At 37.2% G+C, this 12,438-nt stretch overlaps 1 protein-coding gene across 1 annotated transcript in view; it reads right to left on the bottom strand.

Annotated features, from left to right (window-relative positions):
• The window catches only part of ANKMY2 (ankyrin repeat and MYND domain containing 2), a 40,713-nt gene that overhangs the window by 21,845 nt on the left and 6,430 nt on the right, over positions 1–12,438 (bottom strand). The window contains exons 2-3 of the mRNA XM_003782724.2: positions 10,187–10,251; positions 742–880 (exon numbers count right to left, since the gene is read on the bottom strand). Of these exons, the coding sequence (XP_003782772.1) occupies positions 742–880; positions 10,187–10,251 (204 nt within the window). The remainder of the gene's footprint in view (positions 1–741; positions 881–10,186; positions 10,252–12,438) is intronic.

Consider the following 12,438-nt stretch of genomic DNA (forward strand, 5'->3'; position numbering starts at 1 on the left):
CAGCAAATATTATCCTTTTTCATTTGTATTTTTACTCTATAATATAATCTATACCTGAAAATGTTAAAATTTTATGTAATCAATCAATCAATGTTGTCCTATTTGGATTCCATATTTTACATGATGCTTAAAATGCTTTTGTTTCCTAGCATTACAAACATGCAGATTATTGTTTGCAAAGTATAAGAATAGTATGGTGCTTTTGCATTTTCTTAAAGAACTGCAGCAATTATAGATAACTCCACTTGATTTTAGACACTATTTCTCAATTATGTTTACTCAGCAAATAATAAACGACAAGAATCAAGGTCAATGTCTAAATAGATCATCATATACCGTAATGTAAATGCCAGAGAGGCAAGTCAAACTCCATCGCGGTAGCAATTTGATCAAAAGAACAAAGATGTTTCCATATTGACTCAAAATACAGGGAATGTAAAGATAGAGAGTACCAAAGGAACTAACTTGAAAGAATAACAGGTCCAGTTCCTCGATTCTACCAAAATATTATCAATATAATCAATTTACTTAAATAACTAAAGAAACAGGTCACCAATTAACTATATAACTTCATATATTATAGCTTTTCAAAAACTCCCGCCATTCCTTTCCATACAACTTGATCTTAAAATTACTAAACTAAAAATGCACTTAATATTTGAATATGTATATACTTATAATAAATTTGTACAGGTAATTAGTATTAAATATTAATAAATAAAACAAATGTTCAAACTTCACCAGAGAGCGCAGCAAACATGAGGGCCGTGTATCCATGTTCGTGCTGATGACAATTCACATCGGCTCCATGGCGCAGGAGTAATTTGCACATATCAAGTTTCCCTTTGTATGCTGCGTGCATTAGAGGAGTCATTCCGTTCTTTATTAGGAAGGAAAAATGTGTTAATTGTACTTATTTACCTTTTCCCTATCTATGAACAATTCCTGCAATTAAATTAAAAACATAAAATAAACATGAGTCAATGAAACCACCTTTAAAAATCTGGAGTTTTATATTTACTTTCCCATTTGGATCTTTTAACTTCTGAGGAAAAGAGATGGTTTTATTATCTGAGGTTTTTTTTAACAGATTAGCAAACAGATTCAGAGGGGACTTGCTCAACCTCACGTGACTAGGAAATGGCTGGGGCAGGGATTAGAACACAGATTTTCCAGATTTACCAAACATACTTCGGTCCTGGGAAAACAAACGAAAAAACAGATGCACATGCACAGACATAAACACAAACCTGAAGAGAAATCCCCAAACAAAGAGAACGCTATTAGGGGGAAATGTGAATAAAGTACAGTGTATCTGCATCATGGGACTGTACAAAGCTAGTCAATGAAGGATTTCATCACTATTCCTTGAATTTGAAAAACTTCCATGAGTTATTGTCAAGAAGAAAAACAAGGTTCAGGAAATGTATCTTACTGAGGTGTTATTTTTTAAAACAATGATCCAGGAAACATAGATTAGAATAGTATCTTTTTTTTTTTTTTTTTTTTTTTTTTTTTGCAGTTTTTCGCCAGGGCGAGGGTCAAACCCACCACTTCTGGCATATGGGACCAGTGTTCCACTCCTCTGAGCCACAGGTGCCACCCAGAATGGTATCATTTTTATTATTATTTATTTATTTTTTTAGTGACAGAGCCTTACTTTGTTGCCCTCAGTAGAGTGCTATGGCATCACAGCTCACAGCAACCTCCAGCTCTTGGGCTTAGGCAATTCTCTTGCCTCAGCCTCCTGAGTAGCTGGGACTACAGGCACCTGCCACAACGTCCAGCTATTTTTTTGTTGCAGTTTGGCCGGAGCTGGGTTCAAATCTGAAACCCTCGGTATATGGGGTCGGTGCCCTATTCACTGAGCCACAGGTGCCGCCCAGCATCATTTTTTTAAAACAACAATCCCCCTTTAAAGTGACATGTATGTTTTGATCATGTGTATGATTTGATCACATATGACTGTATAAATATGAAGAAGGGGCGGGGTGCGGTGGCTCACACCTGTGATCCCAGCACTCTGGGAGGCTAAGGTGGGTGGACTGCCTGAGCTCACAAGTTGGGGATCAGCCTGAGTCAGAGCGAGACCTTGTCTCTAAAAGTAGCCAGGCGTTGTGGTGGGCACCTGTGGTCCCAGCTACTTGGGAGGCTGAAGCAAGAAAATCCTTTAAGCCCAAGAGTTTGAGATTGCTGTGATGCCACGGCACTCTACCCAGGGTGAAAAAGTAAGACTCTGTCTCAAAAAAAAAGAAAGAAAGAAAAAAAGAAATTGTTGGTGGCATTTGCTCTAGGCTACATTATTTGGTCTCCATATGTTTTGTGCATATATAACAAAACATTTAAACTTGTATGTACTGAGTATGTAATACTGGTAGATAACTGAATGAGCTATTTCCTGTAAGCGAATTTTCTCAGTAACCCAAGCTAAATTCTGTAAGTGCTAGCATATCAAAATTGTTTTACATGAAAACTTCTCTAAAACATATAACCCCTTACCTTAGTAAAGCTCAGAATGCTAACATAATTTGAATTGTCCCTGGCTACTATTATGAACGTAAGCCATCGATCATAGTGTTAGCACAGTACACACTATTCTTGGAGCCGTACAAACAGGAAAATTATTGGGAGTCTGGGATTTTCAGGTGCACAAGAGGCAATTCACTAGAAGTAATCAATATTTCCTGAGAATAAATATGCAAAAATGATAAAGAGATTATAACTTTAAGACTCCATGGCTGGGTACAGTGGCTCACGCCTGGGCCCAGCACTTGAGAGGCCAAGGCTAGCAGATGGCTTGAAGCAAGGAGTTAAAGACCAGGCTGGGTAACATACTGAGACTCTGTCTCTACAAAAAAAAAAAAGCCAGGTGTGGTGGCATGTGCCTGTAGGCCCAGCTACTTGCAAGGCTGGGCGGGAGGATTTCTTGAGCATAGGAATTTGAGGCTGCAGTGAGCTATGATCACACCACTGCAGCTCACTTGGGCAACAGAGCAAGAACCTGTCTCTATTAAAAAAAAGAAAAATAGGCTTGGTGCCTGTAGCTCAGCGGCTAGGGCACCAGCTACATACACCAGAGCTGGCAGTTCGAATCCAGCCCAGGTCTGCCAAACAACAGTGACAACTACAACCAAAAAAATAGCTAGGCCTTGTGACAAGTGCCTGTAGCCCCAGCTACTTGGGAGGCTGAGGCAAGAGGATTGCTTAAGCCCAATAGTTTGAGGTTGCTGTGAACTGTGATGTCACAGCACTCGACCAAGAGTGACATAGTGAGACTCTCTCTCAAAAAAATAAATAAATAAAAATAAAAAGAAGACTAATTTTAGTCAGTTGTTTCTATAGGGATGAAATACTTAAACGTTGAGAGTGGTTGGGTTAGTGGACGTGGGCAATCAGAATCTCATTGTACAGAGACAGTCAAGGAATGCTTTAAGGAAGTAGCAAAGGACTACATTCCTTTGAATGACACTAAAATATACTGAGAGCATGACTTGGGTGAGATTCCCCAATGGAAGATATAATCTATACACAGGAGACTAGCCTGGGGGGGTGGGGGTGGGAAAGGAAGGACAAAGTGCTATCAGAAGGGCCACCAAAGAAGCAAACAGCTTTCTTTCACAATATTTTAGGACCCAGACTTTAGCCAGAGACTTGAGCGTTTTTTGTTTATCCGGAACAGGTGGGTAGTCAATCATCTAGCAATCTAATCCTACAATGAAGGGTTATCTAGCTCAGAGAATGAATAATACCAAGACTGCAGAACTGTCCTATGGTTTAAAAAAAAAAAAAAAGCTTTCAACACAATGTGATAATCTGCTTAAAAGCAAAGGAGTTATGGATCCTACACTGCAAATTGTCCTCATTGTCCTTATTTTCTTGTCTGTGTTTTAAATGTCATCTATGTCCATTTATCTGTCTGCCTCGCTCTGTTTCCTACTAATCCCTTTTCTCTTCTTTCCCCCTCTTTTCTCTTATTTATAAATTTTCTCTCTCTTCTTCTTCTTTCTGGTTTATTGGCAGTCACCTCAGCAGGAACTGGTTTTTTAGAGCAAACCTATGAGAGCTTCTAAGAAATCTAAAACAGTAAAAAGCTATCCCAGTCATATCATTTGCTGTGCAATCCCTGAACGTGATATTTTTGTCATGTTATAACTGCAGTGTGTGTTTTTACCAAAAAACAAATTTTACCAATTAGAGTTTTATACCAAATTTCAGTGAGGTGCAGGATGGTCCTGGGTATTAGAAAATATTCTTGTGTTGAGTGACAAATTTATACTAGCTTTCCAAAGAATTGGCTATCAAATGTATTTTCTCATCGTCTAATCTAATTTTGTATTTGTTGTAAGAATTTAGAATTGTGTAAAGGAAATCATAAATTTTGAATGCAATGATCACTCTGCAATATCTTAGTTCTAGTACCACCCCTAATTTATAAAAATATTTCCATGGGCAAAGAAAAATAGAGGGATATTAATAAATTTTGATGTTCCATAGAGATATATAAAGCTACCACACTATAAATTGTCTAATCACTCTTGTATTTTTATGGCACTTCAATGAAAATCAAGAAAAGAAATTGAGGGGGACTGTGTTTGCGCTTTCCTCATTAAAAAAAAAAAAAAAAAGAAAAGAAATTGAATCAAAACAATACTGTTAACTTGTTCAAAGAAGAGAATATTCTCATATCTAAAATAAATTCAAAGTATTTTATTAGTTACAAATATAGAATAACTTAGTGTCATACAGAAAACCAAAATACTGGTGCTTCTTATATTTTTAGTGGGATGCTATTATTTGTGGGCGATTTCTACAAACCTTTGTCAATTTTTAAAAGAGTCATTATATCCCAATTTCTTAAATTTTATCAAATATGTTATAGCATCTGTTAAGATGACCATAGTTTTTCTTCTTTATTCTGTAATATAGTGAATGACATTGAAAGATTTTTAAAAACAACCATCCCAACATTTTTGGAAAAGCCTTACTTGGTTATAATGTCTATGAGGCTTTCAATTAACTTGCTAATATTTTACTTAGTATTTTTCTATCTATATTTATAAAGTGAATTGGGTCCACAGTTTTTTGGGGACTTCTTATTTAGCATCTACATCTGAATTCAGTGTATTTCCAACTTTTTCTAAACTAATGGTATAAGTCTTGTAAAATGAGAATTAATTGGTGCTGAAAGTTTCACAAAGTTTAATCACGTTTGCTGCTTTGGAAGGCGGGACACATTTTAAAATCTTTACATTCATTTTCCTTAATTATGCCAGTGGTTTTTCTCTATTTCTATATGAGATGAATATAGTCATTTTCATTTTTCTACCAAGCTCACGTGTGTTTTCAAATGTATTAGTTTAAACAAAAAAGTTGTGATAATCCCATTTATAATGATTGTTCTTCCTTCCTTTTCTTTCTCTTTCCTTCCCTTGCTCCCCCCCTTCTCTTTCTTTCTTTATTATTATTATGTATTATTTTCTTGCTTGTTTTTTATGTCCCAAGTTATCTACTTTTTGGCTTTAATCTTTTTTTTTGACACAGAGTCTCCTTTTGTCACCTTCAGTAGAGTGCTGTGGCATCATAGCTCACAGCAACCTCCAACTCTCGAGCTTACGTGATTCTCTTGCCTCAGCCTCCCAAGTAGCTGGGACTACAGGCGCCTGCCACAACCCCTGGCTATTTATTTTGTTGTTATAGTTGTCATTGTTGTTTAGCAGGCCCAGGCTGCCAACCTTGCTGTATGTGGCTGGTGCCCTAACCTCTGAGCGATGGGCATCCAACCCTGGCTTTAGTAATTTTTGCTTTCTTTTTTCAACAGTTTTACTGAGATACAATTCACACACCATACAATTTATCTACGTATTGTGTACAATTAAATGGTTTTTAATATATTTAGAGACACGCAACCATTATGTCAATCAATTTAAAAATATCTGTCATCCCCTCCAAAGGGGACAATACTGCATACCTATTAGCATTCATCCCCATTTCCCTCTAATCACCCACTAATTTACTTTCTGTCCCTATGGATTTGCCTATTTTGGACATTCATATAAATGGAATCACATAATATGCAGGCTTTCTGACTGGCTTTTTTCATTTAGCATGTTTTCACAAACCTGCTATGTTTCATTATAGCAGGTATCAGTATTTCTTTCATCTTTATGACTAAATAATACTCTATGATATGAATACGCTATATTTTGTTGATCTGTTTCTCAGTTCTTAACATTTGAGATGTTTCTATCTTTACCTATTATGAATAATGCAATGCCATGGTACTCTACCAAATGCAACAAAGTGAGACTCTGTCTCAAAAAAAAAAAAAAAAAAAAGAAAGTGTAAATGCAACCCATTGAATATAAGAAAAAATTTATAAAGGTCTTATAAAATAAACACACCCATGCAAATTTTTGTGTGGATGTATGTTTTCATTTCTCTTGAGTTATATACCTAGGATTGCTGGGTCATATGGTAACTCTATGTTTAATCACTTGAAGAACTGGCTATTTTCCAAAGCAGCTACACCATTTTACATTCCTACCAGCAAGGTATGAGGCTGTGAATTATTCTACCCTCACTAATACTTATTATTGTCTAGCTTTTTGGATATAGCCAGCCTAGTAAGAAAGTGAGAGAGACATGGTGTCTCACTGTGCTTTTGGTCTGTATCTCCTTGGTGGCTAATGATGTTATAAATTTTTTTCTTGGTTGATTAATCATCTGTATATTTTCTTTGTAGCAATGTCTACTCAGATCTTTTGCCCTTTTATAAATTGGATTATATGTCCTTCAATTATTGAGTTATAGGAGGGCTTCTATATGTTCTCATTATAAGACCTTTATAAATTTTTTCTTATATTACATTTTCTTTTTCTTTTTTTTTTTTTTTGAGACAGAGTCTCACTTTGTTGCATTTGGTAGAATACCATGGCATTGTATTTCATAGCAACCTCCAACTCTTGGGCTCAAGTAATCCTCTTGCCTCAGCCTCCTGAGTAGCTGGGACTAGGTGCCTGCCACAACGCCTGGCTATTTTTTTTGGAGACAGCGCTCACTCTTGCTCAGGCTGGTCTCAAACTCCTGAGCTCGAGCGATCCACCTGCCTCAGCCTCCCAGAGATCTAGTATTACAGGCGTGAGCCACCATGCCCAGCCACATTTGCACTTTATTGGTGCTATGCTTTGAAGCACAATAAATTTTAGTTTTGATAATTTCCAATTTATTTTTTATTTTGTTGATTGTGTTTGACTGCTTTGTAAATTGTTTATTTCTTTCTATTTTACTTTTCCTAAGTCACTTCTTTAATCCTTTTGCATGTACTTTACATTTTAAAATAATTGTATGAGTTGAAAGCTCAGGACACCACAAAGATTGAAAGTACAAAGATGAAATGTTATAAAAATTCTTCTGAATATTGCTTAGCCATAAATAGTGGCTTTAAAAAATATGGTATTTTCAGTTCTAAACAGTAGATTATTTCTATTTCTATTTTCCTACTAACCTAAGAATTAGAGTTAAAAAAAAATTCCAAGAAATGTGCTTCATGATTTGTATGTATTACATTATTATTTATTTTCAAACATAGTATCCTATATTTGGTGGTGTCTGAAACTAGCTAAAATTATTTGAAATTAGCTACAGTAAAATTGTTTAAAATCAGCTAATATTTCCTTTATAAAACAGCATATAATACATGGGTTAATTTTTATCAGTGTTCCATATACAATAGGAGATAGGTTATCAAAGTTCAAATTTCAGGCCCTTGCACTATGCTATGTAATAGCCCCTAGCTACTCATGGTTATTTAAATTTATCTTTTAACTGCTTAAAATTAAATAAAATTAAAAGTATGTACTTCTAGCCAAGATATAGTAACAGAACAAGAGTTATTTTCATAGAACAATAACAAAAATAAGCAAAATAACAGACAACAGTTGGTAAGACAGTGTCCATCAGGCAATGGAGGACACGGTCCCTGAGATGGAAAGCAGATGAGCTGAGAGCTACAGAAGTCTGTCTGCCTTGCCACGTTAAGAGAGTTTCTAGGTTATCACACACAGAGCGGCAATCCGGACTGAGCCTGGCATACTGTCTGGACTGAGGAGATAGAGTTGAGCATCCAGAGACACAAAGGTGGTTTGAGTTCCAGGACAGAATAACAGAGAACAGAAGAGAAGAAGAGTTGCACAGAAAGAGAATTCTAAAGTTCTGCTGAGGGCTCCCCTAGGGACACCAAAAGGGGTGTCCAACCTTTTGGCTTCTCTGCACCACATTGGAAGAAGAGTTGATACTACAAATTAAAAGAGAGAGAGGGAAAAAAACCCCAAAACTCTGTGCATAATGTTCATGAAATTTGCCACCACAGATAAGCAAAAAAGTCCTCACATAATCCACATGTGGCCCCTGTAGGGTATTCGGCTGAATACTGGTGGACAACACATGTATTGAGGAAAGTGCCCAAGCCCAGAGAAAGAACCAGCCAAGAGCATTGGAGGAAACAGTGTCCAAATTCACACAGGGCCAGGAAAATGCCAGATCAAACCAGCCAATCTAGAAAACCTCAAGCATCAAAGAGCAATGCACGGAACACAGGGAAGTATCTTGCTTTTGCACTAGGAAGAAACCCTCGACTGAACGTTGTGCTGGTCTTACCTAACCAATGCTGAAAACTGGAACTGAAAGAATCAAACTGCTTCCGACTGTGTCCATGAAATAAAGCTCCTGAGTATTTAGCAGAGTGCAAAACCATACAGCACCCAACGAGGTAAATGTCACCATTTTATAGCACCCAATTAAAAATAACTGGACACGCAAAGAAATAAGAAAAACAATGCAAATGAAGAAATAAACCATATGTCCACACCAAGAGCTGTGCATAAACGTTCCTAGAAGTTTCATTTGTAATAGCCCTCAAACTGGAAACAACCCCAAATTCCATCAACTGTTGACTGGATTAAAAGACTGTGGTATATACATGCACTAAAAATTACTCAGGAATAAAAAGAAACAATATATGCTACAACATGGGTGAATCTCGATGCTGAGTAAATAAAGCTAGACAAAAAAGAACACATACTACGTGCTCTTATTTGTATAAAATTCTGAGAAATGCAAACAAATGTGTGGTGACTCAAAGCAAATTAGTAGTTATCTGCAGGAATAAGGTGGGCAAGGGCAGGAAGGAGGAAACATTTGAGGTGATGGATATCGTATCTTGATGGTGATGGTTTCACAGGCACATGCATACATCAAAGCTTAACAAATTTTATACTTTAAATTGTATATTTACTGTATAGTAATCATACCTCAATAAAGCTGCTTAATAAAGGATGGCAAACTAAAAGTCCAGTTACTTAGTCAAACATTCATTCATTTACTTATGTAATGAGTACATTTATTTGGGGGAGATGGGGTGTGATTTTGTTGCCCAGGCATGAGGGCAAATGACTTGATCAAAGCCCATGGAAACCTCAAATTCCTGGGCTCAACTGATAGTCCTGTCTCAGTGTCCTGAGTAGCTGGGGCTACAGGCATAAGCTGTCACACCCAGCTCATTTTTTAAATTTTTTGCAGAGCAGGGGAGTTGCTTGGTTGCCCATGCTACTCTTGAACTTCTGGCCTCAAGCAATCCTTCCACCTCAGTCTTCCAAAGCGCTAGGATTACAGGCATGAAATCATCACGCCCAGACAAGCTTTTGACATACGAAGTGTTTAATGGCCACACATGGCTAATGGCCGCAAAACTGAACAGCTCAGATGTTATCATCATCTCAAAAAGTTAATTTGGGGAGCAATGGTTTTAGAAAATTGAGTTTAAGAGTTCAGTTAACTTTCCCCAGAAGTGAAATTGCTAGATCAAAGAATCATTTAAAATTGATACTTACTCCAAAATTTTCTTCAGTATATCATGCCAATTTACACTTAATCCATTAGTATACACAAGTCCATATTTCCCACAGATGACAGGAAAAATATGACTTGGGTTCCATTTGCATTATTTAATTACTAATAAGATTAAATAGGCTTTTATATGCTTGTCTTTTGTGACTTATCTGCTGTATTTGGGTTAGAGATTATTAGTATTCCATGAGCATAAATGCTAGAACATAGCTTTAATTAACAGACTTTATATATGCTCTATTCTCATATAAAGAAAATACCTTATTAAACTTTTAAATTTTACCTCATCCAAACAATTGACACGAACATTCTTGCTGGATAATAACGTTCCAGCTTCTTGAACAGTACCTTTATAAAAAAGAAAGAAAGAAAGTAATTTTATCTATCACTAGAATAGAAACAAGCACACATCAAGTAAAAATACTTTAAAGAGTTATTTGTAAAATAAAGACTAGGTCAGATTGGATTGCTAAGAAATAAAGCATCGAATCGCTATTTATTTCATAAAGTAATTATCCCACAGAACAGAAACTAAAAGAGTTCCATGTTATCTTTACTTTCACTAACCTTAAAGTATATTGTCCACATTTTCCTTTTGACAGTAATACAACTACGAAGCATGAGACCCCATACTGTAGCAAGTCTGAATGGTGTCTAATTCAAATTAATGTCTAAAGCTTCGATTCCAGTCAATATATAACACTTGGAATTTAAAGTGCACTCAATATTTATATAATTTGTCAAAACTACGTCTTGTGAGTCGATTGCATGGTTCGGAAATGCTTAGGTGAAACGTATCTTTAAAGCCTGGTACTATATGAAAGGGTTTTAGGATCAGTATTTACCATGCTCAAAGTCATCTAAGGCTAGAAGGTCAGTCCTCTACAAATGGAGAAATAAACTGCAAATGGGCCACAACTGTCAGTTTTTCTAGTCTTCTGTGAGACATCATAATGACAGAAGCAGTACTTGCAGCAGAGAATGTTGCTATTATCATTAATACAAGGCAGCCACATGCTCTGCCAAGAAATTTCTGGTTTGACTGGAGGGAGAACAATTAAATTGAGTGTTCTCAAAGAGAAGGATGAGATAAGCCTCTCCTCTAAATGAACATAAAAGGGTAGGTGCCTCCCCCAACCAGGTTATTTCTTCTTTTTAAATTTGGAATCACAGTTTGAGAATGTGCTAGTAAACCCTGCTAGTCCTCCAGAGTTAAAGGTGGAATGCAAAATGAAGATCAGCATCCTTTCTTCTCCCTGCCCCTCTTGCCGAAGTCACCTGAGTGCCCGTCACCAACAGAGGAGAAACAGAAGTGGCTCCTAGACAGACGGGCAGAGAAATAGCTCTTCTGGGAAAATGTCAAATGAATGATCTACACATCCCCAGAGTATGACAGCGACTATTTTTGTCAATAGTGCATTTTTCTGACCTGGCACTGCCTTTGAAGGCAGTAGTATCACTGGCCAAATGGCCATAAAATAAGAAGGCAAAGCTTTGAGATGCAGAAGCAAGTTCTGTGTGAAACCTTATCTATACCTGTGGCTTCCTATCAGAGACTTTCTCAAACACCTTGACAGAGGAATTAAAGCAGGATACAAGCTTCTGCATCCCAGTTTCACTTGCTTTAGCTGACTCCCATTCTCCACTGGGAACGACCAGAATTTGTTTCCTCTATGGCCAGGAGAGGTTTGTTCAGTAAAGTGAAAATACTATGGGGACCGTGAGCATGTCAGAGCAGGGTGCATGGGAACAAAATCAGAAACGTTTGGCTCTCCTTAGAAATGAGGTGGGAAATTCTCCTAAATGTATGAGCAATGGCCAACATTCTAAATTAATCTCTCCTGTCAGGGAACAATTTATATTAAATAAAGAGGCATGTATAATGCAGGAAAAAACAAAGTGAGTTTTCTCCTACGAAATTCTTATTTAAGAGTATCAGTCCTTCACTTGTGACACCAGATGTGTAGCAATTTCCACTCCCCCCCCACACACACACACTAAGTAATCCTCTATCAGAGAGTGCCCTGCAATTTAACACAGTTCTGATGGTACCTTAAGTTAGAGTCTGATCTGATAGGTGAAGGGCTCAGTCCCACAAGACTGTTCCCATTTCAGATGCCAATCATAGTCTTAGGCTGTAACCTGCACTTCTGAATGATGAGGTATAAATCAGGGCTCCCACGATCTCTTCTTCAGGTTCCAAGATTTGCTAGCCTGGCTCACAGAACTCTAGGAAAACTACTTACATCTACCTATAGATTATGAAGACAATAAAAAGGATATGGATGGACAGCCAGATGAAAGAGAGGCAGAGAGCAGGGGATATGGGAAGGGGCTCAGAGCTCCCTGCCCTTTCCACGCTCCCCTTCCTCCAAGGACCTCCATGTGTTCCCAGCCTGGAAGCTGTCAGAAACCCATATTTCTGGGATATTCACTGAAGCTTCGTCACACAGGCATGATCATTTATCAACTGAATCTCCAGCTCCTTTCTCTTTCCTCAAGAAAGGAATGGGATGGAGTTGACAGTTTTGAGCT

The sequence above is a fragment of the Otolemur garnettii genome, unplaced genomic scaffold (assembly GCF_000181295.1).
Source record: "Otolemur garnettii isolate 467f Iridium unplaced genomic scaffold, OtoGar3 scaffold00005, whole genome shotgun sequence".
NCBI lineage: Eukaryota > Metazoa > Chordata > Mammalia > Primates > Galagidae > Otolemur > Otolemur garnettii.